This window comes from Talpa occidentalis, unplaced genomic scaffold (assembly GCF_014898055.3).
Source record: "Talpa occidentalis isolate TD23 unplaced genomic scaffold, MPIMG_talOcc4v2.1 talOcc4.16, whole genome shotgun sequence".
Classification (NCBI taxonomy): Eukaryota; Metazoa; Chordata; class Mammalia; order Eulipotyphla; family Talpidae; genus Talpa; species Talpa occidentalis.
Window position 1 is genome coordinate 71,538,123 of NW_023601653.1, and position 22,466 is coordinate 71,560,588.

Below are 22,466 nucleotides of genomic sequence, written 5' to 3' on the forward strand. Positions count from 1 at the left end.
TCCAGATCCCACACCCTTGGTCTCCATCTGCCTCTGTTCATTTGAGTTTTGGTGATGGCGCATTGCTAAATCGCCCCTTTAGATACAAGTATGGTGATGCCTGCAATGAACCACGTTTGGAAGGAGAAGCAACATGTCAAAAAATATGAAAACCCAGGATCCAATCACCTGTGTCCAACTGGCAATATAAAACATCTTTTTTTTTTTTTTTAAGGTAGCAGCTACTGTAGACAAGCGAGAGTTCTTAATTAACAGAGGTGCAGCAATGCTCCTGACTTAGAACAAGTGGGTGGCTGGGAGCAAAGGGGCTTCTACATCCAAATGGTTCAATCGCGCTGAGAGATTGTTTTGTACTATCCTCCCCATCGTGTCCCTCCTCATTTCTAATTCCTTCTCGAGTTCATTGCTTTGCAATCTGATCATGCCATAAATGGCATACGCAGTCCCTTGAAATTATCCTAAAAGGGGTGTATGTGCTAATTCGTAACATGAAAAAAAAAAAAGTCTCCTCTAATTTGTTCCCATATTGCAGACGGACGTTTTCTCTAGCTACTCTGCAGTTTGCTGTAAGCATTTCACTATTACTTTCAACATCATCAAACAATAACTGTTCGCATATACAAGGGATTCCCTTCTGTTGTACTTCAAATAGGCACCAAATGCTTTTAATGATTCCATTTTTATAGGACCTTTTTCTCTCACTTCTAAAAGATATTTCCATATGATCTAGGTGGGGGCAGAATTTTTTTTTTTAAGTTGCATCCTAAAACATAAAGAACATAACATAACCAGAGAGAAGGAGAGAACAGATTGGAACGCATCTCTCCCTTCGGCCCGAGTGACCACCTCACAGGTCGATTTCCCGCACGTCTGTGGGGGTGCTGGCTTGGTCCAGTTCATCCTCGGACTTGGATCCATCACCCTGGTCCTGGCGGAACTGCTGCAGGCTGTTGAGCAGCACCACCTCAATCTGCTCCTGGCAGGCTTTGAGGCAATCCTGGAAGGAGAACAGTCCACACCAGACTGGTTAGCAAGACCAGCGGGGCACAGAGCATCTCACGTAGAAAACATACACAATGCAAGTGTTGCATGATCTGTCATGTGCCTGAAGGGCCAGGGAGCCTGGAGGCAACCCCTGGGGTCGGAGGCCGGCGGCATCAGCATCACCCAAGAGTGTGCAGGAAATGCAACTCTCAGCCCACTCCGGACTGAGCTAACTAACCCATATCTGCAGTTTAGCAGAAGCACAGGTGATTCGGTGGCACATGGGACTCAGAAGAACTGGCTCAGAGCATGAGCCGTTTATGCAGGGCCTTGTGACCAAGGGGTCAGTTGGATGCTTTCTGCTTGGGGAAGTTGCTCTTCTCTCTCACAGAAAAAAGGGGAAGCTCAAGTTACAGCAGCAGATAGAGCACCTTGGGAACAGAAGAGCACGGACTTCGGTACTGACCCTCATACAAACTCTGTAAACACTTAAAAACCGAAACACCTCTCCATTTTTGCTTATTTACCATTTGAATGCTCATCAAAAAATACAATACCGTGTTTACACAAATTCTGGACACGTGAGCTGTCCAATTGGAGGGAGAGCAAAAATGGTAACAGTCTCAACTTGGTAGGGGAAATTCAGAGTGTTTGCCCCAGGCAGAGGGCTTCTGTTAGTGAGGTGACCAGGAACAATGATGACAGTTCATGGGTTCACTCGGGAGAGACAGCGGTTCCTACTGGCAAGTGGAGAGTGTGAGCTGAAGAAACTGCTCTTAGTGGCTAGTCCTCAGCCTGCCTTTCTTGCAACATGTCCCCTGGGGCTCATAGGCAACACATTTCACTGTGCAATTTTTCAATGGGCCCAGCACAAAGGCATTATCTTTCTTTTCCAAAGATTCGAAACCAGTTGGAGTTAACTACTCTGGAAGAGTTTCCATACCCCTATTTCTTCCCTTTCCCGCCTCTGGTCCATTCCACATCCCAAGTCACAGCTTTGTAGGAAGATTAAGTTTAGGAGCAACAGCTCCCCAACAGGCAGACCCGGAACACCATGTGAATGCAAGAAGGATGAAGCAGGAGGGACAGGCTCGCAACCCACCATGCTCCTGGGCAGTTACTACCTGCTCTGGTGTCAGTATCCCCACTGGAAAAGCAAGGACAATGACATACTCAGAGTCAAGATTGACTGAGATACTGCAGTGAAGTGAAAAGTCCAACTGATGATCATTATTGATCATGAATAACAATAAATCAGGTCCTGAAATCTGAAAGAATTCTTTAGGTTGATTTACAATGAGGTACAAATTAGCATTTGCTCAGGACTAATGAAGGGGACCCCGAGTGTCCAGCAATGAATTGGGAACCAGAGGGACAAGGCCAGTCTGCAGAGTTCTCTGTGCCACCCCAACAAGCTGGGGAGTTGAACTGGCCACTGAGGGCCACTTACACCTCAGATTTCCTGGGCCATCTCAGCATTTCTCAACACTTCCTGTGCCACTGCCATCTCCTGGCCCCAGAGCTTTACTGTCTTCCCCTCTAACAGGTGATTAGTAATGTCATTCCTGTAATGACATTATAGTAATGACTGCTCATTCCTCACTCTTAAAAAAAAGATGATGACTAAAACAGTTACCCCAGAAATGGGGGATCCTAAGCCCCTTCCCTTTCCCTGCTCTCTTCTGGATTCACCTTGTGATACAGCAGGGAGTTCATGCTCTTTGGAGCAGTAACTTCTCTAGAACATTCTGTGGAGTCTCTGCCTACTCTCCTTCAGGCTCCCCTTCTTTGCAACTCAACCATTCAACACAAGTTTCAACTGTGTGGAGCCCTCATTCCTAGCTGGATGAAAAGCTTCTGGGAAGCCGAGAGCCTGTCTTGCATAAATCATGTTGAATCTTCTACTCCCAGACGGTGGAAGAGAGAGATCAGCACCCCATCCGTGAGAGCACACTCTCTGCACGTTAGCCCCCTAGTTTGGATTGGCACTGCCAGGAACCTCATTGGGCTTCCAAGGAGCGTGTGAATATTCCATGAGCTGATGGAAGGAAAGGGAAGAAGATAATGTGTAGTGGGGACCACCTGCAGCCAGACCCGCTGACCCCACACAGCACGCTTTGCCCAAGGAGCTCCAGAGCAACAAGGCAGGACGGTCTCAGGGCCTAACTGGAGGGATGCAGTGAGCTGAAGGCAGGAGGAGCACAGCCTTCAACCCCCTGAGGCTGCTGTGCCAGGAGGTCAAGCTGAGAGAAGGAAGGTGCAGGGAAACAAGATGGCTGGAGAGGAAGGGAGGCTAAGAAAAAGAACAGATTTAGGAAACGATCCACAGGTCCTGACAGAATTTGAGAAAGTGTAAGTCTTCTGGCCTTTTGGTGCTCAAACAGCCAAACACCCTCATCTCACAGCTGAGGAACGGAACTGAAGGCTGGTGTGCCCCCCAATGAGGGCTCCACACAGTTCAAAGCTCAGCCTGGCCTTGAAAGGGCAAGCCTCCTATTCCAAAACTCTCTTCCCTGTGTACCTCTGCTTCTCTGCAAAAGGGGAACAAAGCCCACGTGGCAGGGAGAACCCCACAAGGCCTGCCTTTAAAAGAAGCTACATGCGTGTGAAGCCCAGCAGCCTCGGGACCCCTGCTTCCCGGCGGCCTCCAAGAGCACCCGCCATTGTGTCACGATGCCCCACATTAAGCTGATTAAAAGGAGCGCCATAAAGCTCGTCTATCAGCCCGGACAGGTGGCGCTCCGCAGTGCTGGAGGTCGGGCAAGCCTCCAAGGGCCAGGACGATGGGCCCCGCCCCTGCCTGCAGCCCCCCAGGCCCAGGGCCTAACAGGGTGTTTGTGATCTCCAGCTCTTTCCACAGGCCCCCGACTTCCTCTGCTGGCTGGCTCCAGCCCCGCGCCCTGCACCCTCCTCGCCGCCAAGAATGGGCCGACGGAACTCCTACCACCAGCCCCAGTGTAACTGCATCACCCATTGTCACCACACACGCACTGCACTCAACAGGGGGACAAAGGGCTGAATGAGCCCCAGACCCGCAGCCAACTCAGGCAGAGACAACTTAGGAAACTATCTCATTCTCTCTTTCTTCACAGGCTGTTTGGCTTATTTCCTTGCATACCAAATGAGGCCCACAGAAAAAATAAGGCAGGAGAGGGCGGCATCCGCCTCAGATTCTATTTCTTCCCCTCCCCACCCCCAGCTTGCCTTCCAGAAACCTCACAGGATTCCCAACCACACATAGGCCCCGTGGATACATAGTCTGCAAGGGATAGTCTCAGTCATCCAGGGGCCTCTAGAATGAGGGGGACAGTGACACAATGCTGGGGGCCCCGGGAAGAGCATCAGTCAAAATGAAGACACCGCTAGGCACTGTGGGTTCTCCTGGGATAGCTCAAGGACAACCCAGCCACAAAGTGCCAGGATGAGCCTCAGGACGGGCAGTCCTGGAGTCTTCTCTCTGAGTCTTCCCCAGCACAGAACTGCAGGGACCTTAGGGTGAAGAGCCAGCGCTTTCCTACTGCCACTCATCAGCGGCCCCAGAGCCAGAAGGATAGACAAAATATTTAGAGAAGAGAGCTGGGTAGGCAAGGATGCACCCAAGGCCAGATGACCGGAGCCTGGATCTGTTGTGCTGTCTTCCAGGCACTCCCTAAAGTCTCCATGGTCTGTGAGCCTCAGGCCACTTTTGCATTAGTGAGTCAGCAAACTGTGAGTCATGTGAAAGTTAAGTGACTCGCTCCAAGGTAAATTCAGGTGAGACTCAGGAGACCATGACGTGGAACCAATGTCAAGAAACAGTGAGCCTGTCAGAGAGACACAGGGAGGCCACAATGGAAACCCCATCTTGAGACCTATCGGCCTACTTCCCCACACCCACGCCACTTGGTCCCTCATTCCTTGCTCCTTCCCTCCCTCTCTTCAGCCAGGGGCTCTGGATAAAGAGCTGAGTAAAAGTTGGGTCTTGTTCAAAAGGTTCTATAGACAAGTGATCAGTGAGATAACTGTTGGCACAGGGCATGGGCTGAGTGTCGAGGGGACCGGAGAGGAACCCCGATTCTTCCAGGGGAAACAGGAGACTGGATCCGTCCTCTCCAACTCGCCCTTGGCAACAGGAGCCCCGATAGACGCTCCCCCATCGCCAGACCTGCCTCTTTGGCTGGTGTCTGTTTTTAGCAACACTTACAAGTGGAAGGAAAAAGGACTTAAAATACACCACCCTCTGAGACTTTTATTCCCTGTAAAACTGTCAGGCTTCTCACTCAGCTTTCTCTTTGGAATGAGGCGTTCCGGTTTATTTTGGCAACCAGAGGGAGCAACAAAGAGCAACTTTCTCAGAGTCGCCTGGGTCCTCCTATCAGAGCTGCCTGTTGCTGGCCTGCACGCTATGGAAACTTCTGTCTCCATGCAGCCAAGGGGACCCTCTTTCGAGTCTGTTCCCTGACCATCCACAGAGAACACTGTAAACTGGAAGAAATCACCAAAAATCAAGGTGCTGAGGACAAGCACAGACTGCAGGGACTTTAGGGTGAAGTGTCAACTCTTCCCCAATCGTCAGTGGCTCCAGAGCCTGAAGGACAGACACACAACATGGCTTCTCCGTGGGAGGGCACCACACAGATGTGGCAGCATTTCATGCTAGGGACCGAGGGCATGGTATGTGTATGCATAGGGGTGTGTGGACATAGACACGTGGTTTTTTATTGTGACAAAAAATACATAGAATTTGCCACTTAGTCATTTGATGTATACAGTGGCACTCAATATATTCACTTTGTTGTTCGACCATCAGCACTCTCCATCCTTGGAACTTTTTCATTACCCCAAATTAAAATTCCAAGCCCAGGAAACACTAAGCCCTGCCCCTCCCCCCCACTTCTTGGTCTTGACACCCTCTGGTCTCCACCTATCTCCCTGAATTTGACTAACTGGGTATCTCCTGTAAGAGGAATTACACATTTATCTTTTTGTGACTGGCTGACTTCAGGGAGTGGAACATTCAAGGTTCATCCTTGGTGGGGCCTGTATCAGAATTTCATTTCTTGCTAAGGCTGAACGAAATCCACCCCATGTAAACATCATGCTTTCTTTCTCCGTTCCAAGGACATTTTCTATCACCAAGTTTACACTGTCAGGAGGACTGTATTTTCACTAGGTGTTGTGAGCTCCTTCCTCTGAATCGATTTCCTACTGTATTTCACATTCCTAATACATCAGTTAGCATGTATTCATTCATGATTTTCATTGGCTAGGGTTTCACATGCTTTTGCTCTTGATTGTCCAGACAATCACTAAGTCCTTGAAAGCAGAAACCTCATGTCTTATTGTCCACTCACTACCCACCCACCCCAACTTCTACCATGGTGCCTGTGGGCCACGCCTTGTTCGTGGTACAATACCTGCAACATGCGAGCCTTCCACAAATACTTCCAGAAATGAATGGAGAAGTGCTTAAAACACACCACTTCTTGACTCATGAAATGGGAAGCAGAGCTAAGGAGGCAAAACTCCCCTCTCTCCAAGGTAAAGCATTTTCAATCCTACTCTTATTACTGGCCTCACTCTGCACTTCAGCTTTTCAGAGAATGCAGCCTCCGAGGCTGAGACCTGGGCACAGGGGACAGCCGCCCTGTCCCTGTAGCTCACATTCCAAGGGAAGCGTGGGCAGACTCTTGCCACCAGAGGTCTTATGGAGGTCTGCTACTGTTACTTGAAAAAGCAATGTGGCTTCTCTAGTCCACTACGATGTATGATTTTCAACAGCCAAGTGTTTAACCCTGGCCATCCCCAGCTCAGTAGCTGGGATTTCAAGGAGCAGACCAGGAACCCAGGTTGTCTCGATACAATCTGACAGCAGATACGAATGCACTGGCCACACAGTATCTGAAAAGGGCCAGCAGTTCCTCCAGCATGAGATGAAAAACGAATTTGGAGTCTTGAAAAGCCAGGCACTAACTAAGTGACACTCCAAGAAGGACCTCTGTCCACTCGAGCCAGTGAGGGGTGACAGAGCAATGTGGGAGAAGGCTGGAGACCCCGGAGTAATCAGCCAATCAGAGTAGGCCTATAAATATCTGCTAGAGGCTCCAATGCCTGGGGGTGGGACTCTTGTCAGTGACACTTTTGTCTCTGGGGGTCGATGGAGAACTGGTCTTAAGACAAGGGTTAGGAGTTCCTTTTGTCAGGCAGCCTTAATAGGAGATACTCAGGAAAGGAAGGACACACACCATTTTAATAAATGTTGACTTCTGTCCAAGATATGTCTCTAGAGGTTTAGAAAGCATTCTTCACGTGAAATGACCATGGAGGGATCCCTTCCATCTGAGTTCTAGAAACCATCTTTTAAAAGCCTGTTTGAGAGCCAGCATTTAAAAAGTGTATCGAAGCCTGGCTTCAGGGGGACAGGGTCGTTCCTTCAGCCCTCTGGCTCTGCCCTGCACCATTTTCTCGAGATGATAGTAAATGCCCAGGCAAAATATAGCCTGGACTCTTCTGTTTAACCTCCAGCTCACAGCCCTTGTGGAGGCCTCAGGCCCAGACCAGTAAGCCACATTATTCATCAGGTCCACACGGACCCACTGCATTCCCCCAGAGGCCCCCAGAACATCCAGAGGGTCATCTTGAAGTTTTCTGAGCCTCCCATGGTCACTCCCAAGGGGCTCAGAGCTGACTGGTCTCTAAAGTTGCCTCTAAACCAAAGGTCTTTTTCAAACTGAGGGGTGACAGAGCTGCAGCTGGTGTGGGGCACAGAGTCCCAGGCCCACTGTCAGCTTCCAGGTTCTAGTTCCAGCTCTGGGTAGGCCCTCCCTCTCACCAAGACTGCTGGCTTCTGCCCTGGGTGCTCCCACCAGCCTAAGGAGGAGGAGCAGCTTCTCAGACCTCCAGCAACCTCCCTCCCAAGGGTCAATCAGAGCCTCTCTTCACCCTGGTCTGTTTCAACTTTCTTCTTCTAAGGCGCTCCCTTTTCGGCACCCAGAATTCCAGCCTCTGGGCCTTCCATGGGGCACACCAAATGGAAAAAAATCTACAGATGGCCATAGTGTTTTGAATTTCTAGAGCACTTGATTCTTGCACAAGTGCTCTTGATCCAGTGAACAAAAGGGAAGTGAGAAACGGGGTTGAGAGGCCGTCCAGGCAGACACCATCTTCAAGGTGGGCGCCCCTGTGTCGCCACTCCCTGCCAGATCCATCCCAGCTCTGGCTATCCCTTCTCCTCCCAGTGCCTGCAGCTGCAGCATGTGGGAGCAGACCTGGAAGCTCTAGCCGTGGAGGACGGCAGCCTGGCCATGGTGTGGACATAAATGGAAATGCAGCCACAATTCAGGGCTACTAGGGAGCCAGTGCCATACAGGGAAACTGGTAAACATGCTCCCTCCCCCATTTTCTCTGCTCACTGCCTTCTCTTCTCTGCTGGATGTCACACAGGCTTTGGAAAGCTCCGAGGAGGACTCACCTGCTGAATTCTACCTGTGATGTGGAACTTAGAAAACAGAAACCACCGCCAACAAAAATGCCTCTAACATATCATCATCATCATCATCACCGTCATCGTCAAACCCACAATCTCCCTATACTGAGAACAAAGACGTCTGGTCTGAACCGAGAAGGTTTCGGCCACCTACCACATCCGTGTTGGTGACCTTGGCCAGCAGATCTATCAGGGCGTCGCCAGTGAGTGAGCTCACGTCCTCATCCTGCTGCAGCCCGCAGATGGCGGCTCCCACACTTCCAGTTGCGATCATCGACGGGGGGTACATGGCGAACTTGAAGTCTGTGAGAACGAGAGGAAGGTCAGCACGCAAAGGCACTCGATGCAGGAGCATCCCAGCCGGAAGGTACTCAGAAACAGGGTGGCAAGAGTCAGCCACACAAAAGTGAGCCCTCCTCCTCCCGCCTCTCTCCAGCCCTGAGCAGAGACAAATCCAAGATGAGGTTCAACCCCCTCTTCTGCTTCCAGTTCTCCAAGGTCAGAAGGCTCAGTCTGGGAGCCCCAACACCTCAACTCCCTCTGAGCCCTCCCCCAAAGGGTCTGGGGACCAAGATCATCCACTGCTCCACCCATCCTGGAGACATCAAGGCACTGCTAACAGCTACCCACTCCACACAGCGCAGTGCTGTGCAGATCGCAGCCGCTCAGTTCACACCACACACCCCTAAGGCCACGGTTTCTCCTGGTGCGATGGGAGAGCCACCTGCCACTGCCTGTGCAGATTCATCATGTTAAAGAAGCTCGAGTTTCATCACTCATCCCACACCGTGCTGCCGTGGAGCGAACGCCCCACAGCGTACACCGTCTCTAGGGTTAGCACTGCACCAGTGAGTTCGCAGAGGAGGAAGGAGAAATAAATGGGGGGTGTAGAGGGAAGACATGGTTCCCCCCTCAAATCATAGCATGCATATTAGGTTGAACTTGCAAAAACAGTTCAATCTACTCTTTCCTTTTCTTCCTCCAAACGCCCAATTAGAACTACTGTTTCGTGGAAGACTTTCATTGGTGACCCCACTGTCCTACCTCAAGTCGGGGGTGTTTTTGGAGTCACCGTTGAATCACCAAAGCGTGCACCCTCCCATCTGGGCCAAACCCCAAGAACAGGCCTGGCTGTGTGTCGGTCGGTCTGTCCCTGGGATCTCTTCCCGTAGCCCAATAGCCATTTCCACCTCTCGAGGGACACTGGCGCTCCACCCACCGCCTGCTGTCCTCTCTCCCCTCCGAGCCTTTTCCAGCCTCATGGCTGGTGACAAAGTCGGCCTCCCTGCCCCCTGCTCTGCTGTAGGTCTCTTCCACATGAGGTCACAGGAGAGTGTTTCTCTGCCCAATAACCTTGTTAGCTTCCCCCTGTGACATTCATGCTGTAGATGAGGCAGCCAGCCCATGGCCCTGGGCCCATACAGGCCCTGGGTGGGAGCATCTGGCAGGGAAGGGCAGAAGAATGGCCTGGCCCTCCCTCCCCTCTGCCCCAGGCCTGACCAGGAAGCACACTCCCACATGCCTATCTTTGTTGTCCCGCTGCATGCAAAGCTAACTCCCATTTTTAGCAAATTAATTAATTTCTGGAAGCCAGGGAGTAGACATGGGTGGTCCTGGGGTGCAGCAGGTGCTACAATCACCCAGAAGGACTATGTGTGCTTCTCTTCTCGGGTCGCTAGGAAAATGCTGGGACAGCCTTCTGGGGACGCTGTCCCTTGCCCCCCCCCCCCCCCCGAAGCACAGAGCACTGTGTGAAAGGACATGGCTGCCTCTGGGCAGCTCAGAGGGTCACAGACTGGGCAGAGAGCACCAATAGCAAGAGAAGGGGTGCTGGAAGCCAGGCTGACCCCCCGTGCTACTCCTCTGCCACACACAGAGGCAGAGCAGCATCTTCCTTTAGCTGCCTCAGCTCAGCTCTCCTCTGGTTAATCAAAAGGAGGCGACATGAGCACTAAAAAGCCAGGGTCACACTGTGGGACCCTGGGAAAGTCACTGCCCCTCCTCCAAGCCCCTGGAGCTCCATTTGTGTAAAAGGGGTTGGGTCACAGCAGAGTTTTTCAAACTGCCAGTTGCAACTACTGATGAATCATGGGGGTTCCTCTGAAGGTCACGACCAGCATTTTGTTGTTGTTGTTGTTGTTGAAGTGAACAGAGTAAGATAGAAAGTATCTGGAAGGAATACAGACAGTGAGAGTAAATATTGCTCTGGGAAATTTTTGTATCAGCTTGATGTATGCGTAAGTGCATCTGGAGTTTGTTATAAAATGTAATTCTTCCTTCATGGTTTAGGTGAGTTTAGGTTGGCTAATCTCCCAGGTGGCTTCCAGCGCTAATTTGCTTTTACTTAAGGATCTAGAATGAGAGCAAATCCAAGGAAAAGAATAAGGGAGAGAGGAAGAGAACAAGGTCGATTTCCACAGGGCAGCAAAGTCACAGGTCATCTTTTCACACAGCATCAGGGGCTGCCCCGGGACCACTCTCAGGGACACCCCCTTTCTGCTGCAGGGAAAACAGATGTAGAATGAACCAGCCGAAGGGGCGCGTGCTTGTCCTGGCTCTAGCTGGCCGACCTCCACACTCAGCCATGGAAAGTTCCACCGAGCCCACTCAGCCATTCCTGGAAACTAAGATTTAGCTTTGGTTTGACACATGCTGTGATATCCACTTGGGCAAGGTGGGGAGGGGGTGGCAAAATTCATCAAACTTCATACATTGTACTATGTTCAAGTCACAGCTCTCCATTAACATATAAACACATGTGCACGCCGCTAGGTGGGTACATGGAAAATGCATGGAAATGCCCCTACCTTGAGGTGGGGGAAAGATGATTAATCTGTAAAATTTTAGTAATATTTTAGCAAAAAATAATCCCAGTAGGGCCTCCCTGGTGGCGCAAGGGGTTAAGCACCACACTATGATGAAGTTATCCGAAGCCTCTGCAGCACGGAGTTCGATCCCCGGCCAGCCAGGGAGCTACCCACATGGCGAGGCAGACCTCTCCTGTCTCGCCTGCGGCTCCCCTCAGCAGTGTGTTTCAGTCAGTCTGCCTGTTCTGTTTCCCACTTTGTCTCTGGTGAATCCTCTCACCCCCGCACCTCTGGCCTGTACCCCAGCTCTTGTACGCATAAATAAATAAATCTTAAAAAAAAAAAAAACCCAGTAAAAACCTATCAGAGACAGCTCAGTCTCTCGGTCACAAATGCAACAAGCTGTAGGTGCAGAAGGCATCCTGGGGGCGAGGGTCTCTCTCCACCTTGGATTGGCCCCCTACAGAAGCGAGATGTCCACTGAGACCCCTCCTTCTCCCAGAGGAGAGAGACAGTTAACTGAGCAGCGAGCCATCCTGATTCCTTCCAAGATGTGAAATGTAGAAACACAACAGCACTGTATTCTACATGGCGAGGTGCATGCTACACGGGGGACTTCCAGAGAGACTTCTCACCAGAAAGAAGGTGCTCAAGGGGATAGCACAGGCATGCCACTTAAGGGGACTCTCCAAGAACAAGGGGAGTATTTGGGCTGTACAGTCAAGACCCTTCAAAAACTGAGAGGAGAGTAGGGAGGCTGTTGTCTCCCTCACCCACGGTGTGGAGACGGGCAGGGTACCAGGCCTCTCTGAGTCTCTGTCTTCTCACCTGCTAGTGAGGATAATAATGCCACTCGGCTCAGAGGGTTGTTCTGAGGATTTAACTAGAATAGCCTGCATAGATGCATAGGCCCAGCTCAGGCCAGCCACCAATGTCAGGCGCTACTGTCATCCTGGCTGTCACCACCAGACTCCCACTGGGATGTCCTGTGGGATCGTGATGGGCAATTCTGACTTGGAGACTGTGCTCAGCACCTGCAGGGGTAAAGAGAAAGGCACCTGGCAGCCCTGAGCTACATGCAGATGCTGAGGCCAGGCTGAGTGAGGGCTTGGTGTTGCCTGCAGAACCTTTCAGCGTCAGGGTGCTATGTCCTACACATCACCTCATCCAGTCTCCAGAGTGAGGCTTCTGCTGCCTTGTCAGGAATGGGGAGCGAGCACCCATAGGGAATGGGAGAGGTTACAAGCATACAAGGAAGGAAAGAGGATGCCAATCTTCTTCCCAGTGCACCCCACTTCTCTCTCAGGGACAAGAATAATGACCATGTTCCAGAAGCCTCTGACATGACTTCCTCCCTCCTGGTGAAGTGGGAGAGGCCAGCTGCACCCAGGGGAGTCCCAGGCTTGGGATTGATCATCCATGAGGCAATGATCCAACTGAGAGATGACACAGTGACTCAGAAGAGTGAGCCCTGGCTCAGGAGGCAAAGGTTTGGACACCAGACCGGCCATGGCACCAGTGAGTTGTGTGGCCCTGCACAAGATGCCATAGGCGCTCCTTACTCTAGGCCAGGGCCATCATCATCATCATCAACTTGGTGACTGTGCTGCTTGGTGAGACTTCCCATTAGAAAGAGTTCTCAGCGAAATCAGTGGTTATTTGGTCCTGCACAGTGAGGTCAGCGCTGACTGTTTTGGCTACATGGCTAGGCCTTCAAGTGCAAGAACATGTGCTCTGCTTTTGTCCACCACTAGGGGGCGAGATACTTGCTCTGAGGCTGAAAACAGGGAAGCCTGATGGCCACCCATCTCCCCTCTCCAACCTGCTATCAGGAGGAATTTTAACAGGCTGACAGACAGAGGGCTCACTGGCTAGCCAACGACGCTGGCAGCACACACCTCCTCTGCCACCCCGAGAATAAGTTCAGCAGCCCCTGTCTCCATGGGGCAGGCAAGCCAGACCAGCTAAGAAGCCTGAACTCCAAAGGCCTGGGTGGGAGGGAGATCCCAGGGAGGAGGCAGCAGGCGGCCCCTCATTCAGCTCACAGCCAGAAGGGAAGTAAGATAGCTGTCCTCACACAGGCACTCACAGAAGAACTGAGACCAGGCTAAACAGCTACTTCCCCTCAGTCCTGTGACCTCGCCTCCTTGCAGGCGGCCCAGAGGCTCATGGATGGAAAGGTAGGTTTCGATTCTTCCTTCCTGGCAACCACCAAAGCAAAGCCCCTTTCTGGATCAAGGGCCAGCCTCTGCGCTCTCCAGGGCCCACCTGGGGTGGACTGCCATGAAGCATCGCCAGGAAAAGCCCCGAGAACTGGGTGAGCACTGGGTTAGCAACCCCAGGCTCAGGCCGACCATGCACAGAGAACCCACACAGCCTCTTAAGGTGGGGCTCCTGCTGCAAAATGAGGGAGATTTGGGGTGCGGTGGGTGGAAAGGTAAAGCGCCTCCTCCTTACCAAGTGCAAACTCAATGCCTAGAGGAACTCAAACTCCTCTAGACTAACTGGAATCATCTGCTGGGCATGATATCATATGTCAAGAATCTCCCCAGGCCGGGGTGCGAGCTTGAATCATCACAAATGGTCCTTTCCTCATTGGCTAATGTGGGGGAAGTTCCTACCATCAGAGCTACAACCAGGGCGCTCTAAGGCTTGGTGTGCTTGCACGGGATCCAATTTCTAGGAGGGGGAACGTAAGGAGCTGGTTGTCATAAAGATGTTCTGCCCACCCCACCCCCACCCATCCCCCACACCTCCACCCATCCCCCACACCTCCTTTAACCGGGACCAGCCTAAAGAGGGATCCCTGGCAGTCTGAGGCAGTCTCTACCTCAGAAGCCATTTTGGGCTGAGAAGGAGGGCACCTCTCTGTCATGCTACCGTCTTACCCGAGTGCTGCCCTTTCCTCAGGCCCCCAGGCTCCCCTGGTCTCTCGTCCCCTTTCACACACACATACGCTCTCCACACAGGCTGCACAACTCCTGCCAGCTCTTTCACAACCAGTTTTCCCCATGAACTAGCCACACAGCCTGAGGCTGGTGATCGTCTCCTCAGATCCCCGTGGGCTTCCCAGACCCCGGCTGCAGGTGCTTATCTAGCTCCTGGACAGGAGAGAGGGGTTGGGGGGAAAGAGGCCGAGGTGCAAAGGCCAGAAGAGAAGGACCGGACACTGCCTGGAGTGGCACACCCCAAGGCCTCTGTGCTTGCAAGGTGGATGTGAGAGGGTCCTCGCCTACTAGGTGCAGCCTGGCCCGGGATCGTGGATTCCCATTGCACTGGAAGGTGTGTCCTCCTGGAGCGATTACTTTTACATGGTCAGGCTGGTGCACATTCAGGTGGTGGGGATTCTATGAGACTCAGTTACTCACGCCAAGCTCAGATGAGGGTAAGATGTATCCCCGAGGTAAGTCCAGCTTTTCTAAAGGCAGGAGGAAATCTACAAGGAGCTCTCCCTGCTCTGACCGCCATGGCTGCCGTGCTTTTCATTGGACTGGAAAGGTCCTTTCTCCTGCGCTTCCTACCGCCCTGCCCAAAGTGTGTGCGGGACTCCCGAAGACCGTCTTCACGACTTCCTCTGCCTCCCCCTTGGGCCTCTATCCTCAGTCTCTGAATCCCAAGCTCCCCACTCTGGCCTCAAAGTTGGCAGCTACCCCAAGGATCTGGGCAAGAAGGCCAGGAATGGGGGATGGGATCCCCAGTTTTAGAGAATGAGTCTTTACAGAATCTGGGGAGTTGCCCATGCCACAGTAATTCCACCTTCCACCCTTACCCCAATCAGAGACTAGAGAGGTGGAATGGGTGGGCAGACCCCAAAAGACCTATCAGTCAGGAGACTAGGTGAAAGCAGGATTCTGCCTCTCAGCAGCTGGGCACTGGGGGAGCAGAGAGCTGGGGGTCAGCTTGGAGGCCCCGGGAAGAAAGGACTGGTTGACCCCTCCCCCACAGTGAATCCTGACAATGGCGAGCAAAGGGACAGTCAGACCTGGGAGACAAAATGGTCAGTCAGTAAGGGGCTGACCTCCAGAGCCCAGGCCAGACAGCAGGGCAAGGGAAGGTAGCATAAGAATGGCTGGTGTCTGAAAGGCAGCACCCACAGGGCACTGAAGAACGGTCCCCTAGGGCTGCACACGGAGAGACACAGGGCAGACAAGGCGCCATGAGGCTGGACTGCATCTGGAGGGGCAGGACTAAAAAAAACCAGTCAGAGGAAATCCAGACCCTGGAATCAATGGGGGGCAGCTTGTGGAATCCCACATTCAAGCAGGTCAGGCAGAGGAGGGGTCCTGCTGGAGCTGAAGGAGGGCTCTGTTCAAGTTCACTTAGCTGAGTGGGGGGGTTTAACATTTTCACCATCAGTGCTGACTTCTTCCTGGTACATCATCTTTTTCTGATTTTCATTTCCCTGCCTACTCTGAAAAGGCCGTGAGGTCAGGCATCCACAGGGGGTGTTTCGCAGACAAAGAAGCTGAGGGTCAGAGAGGTTAGGCAGTCTATCCCGGGTCACCGGGAGACACAGCCAAGCCTGACCTTCTGACCGAGAGCAGGAAGCACATACACTCTGTATCTGCACATACACAGGAATAACATGTAGCAAGTTATTCAAAAAAGTGAACCCCTCGGAGCACCTGTCTATCTTGCATCTTGCAAACGAGCTAAACTCTTGGCTTTGCACAAACAATTCTTTACCTGCCCCCGCAGACTGTGAAAATAGGAACTCCTGAGGTCTCTCCCCTGGACATGCGGTCCCAGGGTCTCTCCCAGGGTTATCGCCAGGAAGCGAATAGGAACTGGCCAAAGGTAAGTTTCTTGAGACAGTATCAAAGCAAATGGGCTCATACAAGAACTATGTATGAACTGTGGGGTCAGCAGGGTGGATGAAAGCCTCCCTGCTGCTAAGTTTAGGGTGGCAAAAGGCACGGGAAGAGAGCAGCAGAAGCCGGGGGTAGGAAGGGCGGTCCTGCAGAAAGGCAGGCAGGCCCACACCCCCACCCCCACCCCATCACCCACAGAGGCAACAGCTAGAAGGCAATAAATGCCCGACAGTGAAAAGAATTCCTTTGGTCTCCCTTCCCACTTATCAGGACTGATGGTGTATTTATCTTGACAGTGTTCCTTTAACCTGATTCGTCCCCACCCCTTAAATTTCCTCCTGGGCTTATCTCCAAGTCATCCTTTTCCTCAAAAGATTAAAGATTTAAACACAACCAGAGAGCAGCACGTATAATCTTCAAAGAGCACTTCAGACATCATAAAGAATATTTTACAGGCGCTATTTTTTTGCCCTCACCACACCGCCACACCTGTCCTCATAAACCACTTACGAGGTTAGCGAGAGCATATACCAGCTCAGGTTAAGAAAAACATCCCAGAAATGAAATCCTGGGTCTGTGGATGAATCGGGGCCGCCCCTCCCCCACACACCGGGGCCCAGAGGTGAGTACCCCATTTGGGCCCTCCCCAGCAGCTCCCCCCACCACCCCAGGGCTCCTTGGCAGTGAGTGCCCCCTCCCGGTGCCCGGCTGCTCCTACCGGTGGCACACAGCGCAATGAAGGTCTGCGCGTGCTTGCGGATCAGAGGCAACTTCTCGTTGGGCTGGGGCAGCTTGCGGAGGATATGCTCGATGAAGTCGTGGGGTGTGACGGCCGCCAGGTTCCACTTCAACTTGCCCAGCACCACCAGCTCCCACTCCTGGTACGGAAAGGAGAAGGCCAGAGTGAAAAACCCGAAGGCTGACCAGGCTTCGGGGGGCTGGGATCAGCCCCATTTTAATGATGCTCATTAGGGCGCTGCTGGATGATGGCAAGGCGGGCCCATTTGTCAGGGAGCTCCTAAAGCTTTGAAGTTGTTGACGGCTCTTCTTAGGCTTCCAGTGTCAGGCTCCACTGAAAATAATGAGAGCCCAGGTAGCGGGTGCCAAGATTCCACTTCGTTCTACTTCTTTTACTCTCCAGTGCTCCCACCCCCACCCCAGCCTGCCTGCCTTGCGGTGTGGATGCCCGCCCACCCAGAGAGCTGAACCCACAAAAAGATACTGCCAGGGTCACGGCGGCCCTTTGCTAGTGATTTATTGTGTCCGTCTGTATCGCTGGATTAATAGTCTTTTTTCCGACCTCATGGAAAAATGATGCACACAGATAAAGCTCAAAATAAGGCTCCTTGGCCCGACTCCATGGCAACCAATTAGCTTGCTTGTAGTTGGCGCCAGGAAGTGCCATTTTTCTCGCTGCTGTTAAAACTGTCCCCTGGATACATCGTGGAGAAATCTTGGGGAAATGACAGCCACGGGGGACCCTTTCGCTTAAGTGTTTCACAGCCCTTTGTCATCAAGACTGAGGGCCGGGGTGGCCATCAGTGACCCCCGTGTGCAGCCGGATGGGATTGGGGTCAAAGCGTGGTTAGATTCCCTCCGTCTAAATGCGAGGACTCCCTCTTTTGCACCTCCCATCCTCAGCCTACCCAGTGAAAAACCCGGTTTCTCTCCCTTATTGGGGAACTTTGGAGGGAGGTCTGTACTCTGTACTCAACGGGAGATAAGTCAAAAAGAAAACCTTAGAATATGTGGAATCTGAGGGATTTTCCCATGAATTACCGTAAGACTGCGAGAAAGAGACGAGATTGCCAGTGCACCCCACTGTCCCAGTGACTCTAAGAAGCCTGACTGCATTTGCCACCAGGGCCCCAGCCCCCCCTGGCCTGAGTGCCGTGTGGTAAGGTGCTTGTGGAGTGATTTCCTTCCCTCCTTGGGGGCCTTTCTCACCAGTAAAATCAGGTAACTCCTCTAGAGCCCTCCTTCTAGATACAGGAGGGATAAAGACACTGGGAATGGGAAAATGGCAGGTCTGTTTGGAGCTTGTGTGTTCTGGAAATATTGGGGTGTCCTTAAGAAAACTTGAGATCACCATTACATTAAACCCAATGAATCAAATGTAAGATTATTTTCCCTGGTCCCCCATGAGAAGAACAAAGCAGTTCCCAAATCTAACATTTTCTTCTTTACAAGCTTTAAAATCGGCCTCTGGCTCTTGACAATAAGTTGGAGTAAAATAGAATGTTCTAAGACGTCTTGAAATTCCAGCTCTTCCTTCTCCAAAGGGAATGTGAATTTAAACCACTCTTTTGGTACCATTATTAAAGGGAGCAGATCTCCCAGAAGAAAGCACCTATCTGGGCCTCTCGGACCAAACCAGAAGCAGCTGAAATCTGGCAGCGGTTCAAAGGTGAAGTCATTCAGGCCCCTCTGTACATTCTCACAAGTCCGCCCCCATCCTTGCACATGTCTGCCACTAGGTGGCAGCACAGCCCCAGAAAGGAAGGCCTCTTACAAAGAGCTCAGTTCCAGCAGCCAGTCTCAGCCCCTGGACTTTGTGCAGGCCTTGCCAGTAAGGAGGGGGAGGAGGCGGTAAGAATGGGGCCCCTTTTCTAAACAGGGCGGAGAAAGGTGTGCGGACCACTGAGGGTGGGCCTCAGAGCCGCTCTGCCATTCCAGTGCTGCTACAACGTGGACATCTTAAGTGGGAAGCTGTGCAGGGAAAGAGAGTTAGATTGGGTGGGAAACGGGGGCCTGCAGGGAAATCAGTCAGCACAGGACCCCTGTGGTGGGAGAGGCCAGCACCCCACTTAAGTAGGTGCCCAAGCCTGAGACTCCTCCAATAAAGGGTCACACTTCCACTTTGTGCCAAAGTGAATGAGCTGATAGTTTGCAAACAGCTACTCTGTGCCGGTATCCGAAGACTTTGCAGATATACGAGGCTGCCTTTGAACCTGGGGGTTTTAGGAGAAATAAATACCCCACATGTTCCTATAATGTGAGAAGTCAGACTATTTTCTCAGAATGCAATGACTGGAAATTTGGAATTGAATTAGATGTCTGTGTTTCCTGCCTCCCTACACATGTGCACGTGCACATGCAGCCAGAAAAGATCTTACCGGTGCTGACTCCAGGAGGGTCTTCTTCATGGACTGACCTCTGCTCTGTCTGTGCTTAGCACAGTGTAGGGCACGCAGTAGGAATGCAGTCTCATATCAAAAGAGGTATCTCCCCCCTAAGTGTGAGGATTCCAGTGCTGGGGACTTTCAGAAGCTAAGAATTTGTTTTGGGTGCAGTGGGCAGAACCCCATTAACCCAGAGCCCAGAGGGGAGAGAAGAGAGAGAGACAGGGAAGGTCATTCATTACCAGCAGCTCCTGGGGCTTGATGGAATTGTCGGTGTAAATGCACAACTTCTCAGCCGTCAGGGGGATGGTCTCTTTGAGCTTGGAGGCCAGGAACATGCAGACAGCACCCAGGAGCTGCAGGTGGGTCTTTGGAGTCGGGACTCCAGCCAAGAAGCGGTCCAGGTAATTCATGGCCAGAGAGAAGACCTCCTCTTCACACTTCTGCTCCTCACACACCTACATCGGGAGTGGGACAAAGTTGGGGGGGGGGGCGGGGAGAGTAGAAAATAGTATCAGGAAAAGAGGGGAAAATGGAAAAAAAAAAAGTAATGTCTGCAAACAAAAATTATTTACCATTTTCAGTGGGGAAGAGGAGCAGGATATACGACAAAAATAAAGATGAGGAAATGGGAGTAAATCTAAATAGCCCATCCGTGCTTGGGTAGGGCTCACTGGCCTAAAAAAAACGGGGTGCATTAAAAATCCCAAGCTGGGAGGCGGGGAGTGTCCAAGGAACGCTCGGCGGCGGCCGGCGGCCCGCGACGCTCCCTGTGGCTGCGCGTTTCTCTGCTCGCTCCAACTCACTCACCCTCTTTTTTGGATTTCGTCATCTTTTCAAAAAATCAATAAAAATATTCTGGAGGCTCCGGGGGGCTCCTTCTTGGACCCATCCGACCCCCAGGCCCTGCTCTATCATTCCCGACAATTGGAAAAATTGTCCGGGGGGTCCCCGCGGCCCCAGCGCCGCCGACGGGCGGGTGGGTGGGGAGAGGTGGGGACTGGGGGGGGCGGGGGAGCCCGCGGAGGCTGGAGCCGCGGCTCGGGCGGCTGGAGTCGGAGCTGGGGGGAGCGTTTTCAAAAAATAATTAAAAATCGAGGAAATATCCTAGAAAAGCCCTTTTGGCATGAAAACCCCGAAGAGGATCCAGGCTTCCCGAAACGCGGGTTTCGGGTGCCGGAAAGGTCTGCGGGGCGGCTGCCGGGGCTCCGGATCCCGAGGGGAAACCTGAAGGGGCGAGCGCCACGGCGGGCGCGTCCGGCTGCGGCCCACAAGGGCAGGAACCGGGGGACGCGAGGACCAGCCGGGGGCAAGACGAGGAGCGGGGAGTCTCCGGGGAGAGGCACAGGGGACTCTGACCTCTCCTTTAGGGGTGCCCCAGTATACCCCCCTCCCTACACACACCTCCCCACCCCCCCTTCCTACCCCACCCAAATCTCCGCACCGAGGAAAGTGGAAAGTCAAACTGTAAGTAACCCTCGTGAGCTGGGGGGCGCGGGCGAGGGCTCTAGGAGAAGTGGGGTGGTTGGGGTACTTGTGTGCGAGGGGGAGCTGGAGACGTTTTCCAGCCTTTCCACCCCGAGTTTGCAAAGCAACATGGCGAAACCACGGCAGGTCCGGAGCTGTGCATACGTGGGCACACATGGCTTGCTCCGCAAGGATTGGGAGCGAGGGTACAGAGGGGTTCTTTTGGGTTCCCCTAAAACACACGTTTCTTCATGGTGACTTCCGGGGCTCCTGAATTCCCCGTTTCTCTCCACCCGCCCCCCTCCACCCGCCCCCCCCTCCCCCTTTAAGTGCCAACGCGGAGTCGCGACCACATGCGGGGACTTGAGGCTGGGGCGGTTTGGCGCTGGCCTTGGGGGGGGGGGGGGGGCTGCTCTTCTACTTGTCGCCCGATTTCACGCTCCTCCTGCCTTCTCCACCGCACGAAAGCAGCCCCGGCTTTGCAAGAGACAGGTCCGGATGGGGGTGGGAAGAGGCAGCCACATGCAGGCACACGCGCGCGGGCTGCTCCCCACCCCCGCCCCAGGACAGTCTCTTTGCCCCCCGATTTTCCTCACCCTCTTCTCCCCCGGCCCCCCAGTTCATTACGCATCCTGCCAAGGAGCAGAAATGAGCCACGCGTCTCGCCAAAGGGCGCGGGGAACCCTAGCGCACGGGAGCCGAGAGGCGGGCGCGGAGGTTGTCCTCGCCCAGTTTTAGGGTCCCTGCGTGGCGGGGCGGGGGAGGGGAGAATCCGGGGGGGGCGGACGGAGCGGCCGTCTGCAGACCTACCTCCAGCATCCAGGTGGCCACCATCCTGCGCATGTAGGGCTGGATGTCCTTTTGCACGCATTTGAAGTAGGAGCACTGGGGAAGGTAGCGCTCCTCGATCGTGAGCAGATTCTGCAAAACGCGGTCGTCGTGGAGCAGGTTGGCGTCCCGCACGGCCCTGCGCACCGGGTCGACCTCGCAGCACAGCAGCTCCATGGCCAGCCGGGTGCCCGCTCGGTCCCCTACTTTTCTCCGGGCTGGAAAAGTTTTTTTTGGGGGGGAGGGGGGAGGGGTAGTGTTCCCCCTACCGCCTTCCTTTGGCTAATGAGGGGGGTTGGGGGAAAAGTTTTAAGGCCGGAGAGAGAAGTTGGAGCAGAAGAGAGGAGAGGGGTGGGCGGCGGGAGAGAAGCGCCTCGGGGGCTGCTCGCTCGGCCTGCCCGCCCCGTGGAGCCGGGCTCGCTCTCTCCAGCCTGCTCTCCGCTCTGCTCGCCGAGGCAGTGACGCAAACTAGCTGGGCAGTTAGTTCTCCACCCTCCAGCCTCGCTCCCCGCGCTGGTTCCTCCCCCCTCCCGCCCCTCCCGCCCCTCCCCTCCTCCTTTCAATCTCTCCCGCCCGCCCGCCTCTCCCCTCTTGTTATTAAGGAGAACAGCAGCTGGCCCGAACTAACTTCAAACGCGGCCCCCCGCCCCCCCGGCCCGCTCCCAGCCCGCCGAGGCCCTCTCGCTCCATCCAGCCCCGCATGCCAGGGGCCCCGGATAGGGGAACCCACAAAAAAAACGCCACCGATTTCTCTTTATTCCCTCGAATCTTGCGCATTCTGCACGCGTATCGCGCCAAGATCCCCCCCCCCCACCAGCCACCACCACCACCCACTTCGGCTTCTACCAAACTGATGATGACGCTCCTGCCCATCTATTTTAATAGATTCAGAAATGACAGCAATGACGGATGGGGTGAGCTCAGTCCGTTTGGAAACAAATCCCTTAAGTGAAAAATAATCAGGGCGATCTTAGAGAATAGC

General features: G+C 53.2%; 1 protein-coding gene across 1 annotated transcript; it reads right to left on the minus strand.

Moving 5' to 3' along the window:
* Nucleotides 1–643: 643 nt before the first annotated feature.
* CCND2 (cyclin D2) lies at nt 644–21,942 on the minus strand. Its single transcript, XM_037514523.2, has 5 exons — nt 21,467–21,942; nt 19,432–19,647; nt 16,786–16,945; nt 8,604–8,752; nt 644–997 (listed from the first exon to the last, which is right to left on the minus strand). The coding sequence occupies exons 1-5, from the start codon at nt 21,659–21,661 to the stop codon at nt 848–850; spliced, it is 870 nt and encodes a 289-aa protein (XP_037370420.1). The 5' UTR covers nt 21,662–21,942; the 3' UTR covers nt 644–847.
* Between the last annotated feature and the right edge of the window lie 524 nt (nt 21,943–22,466).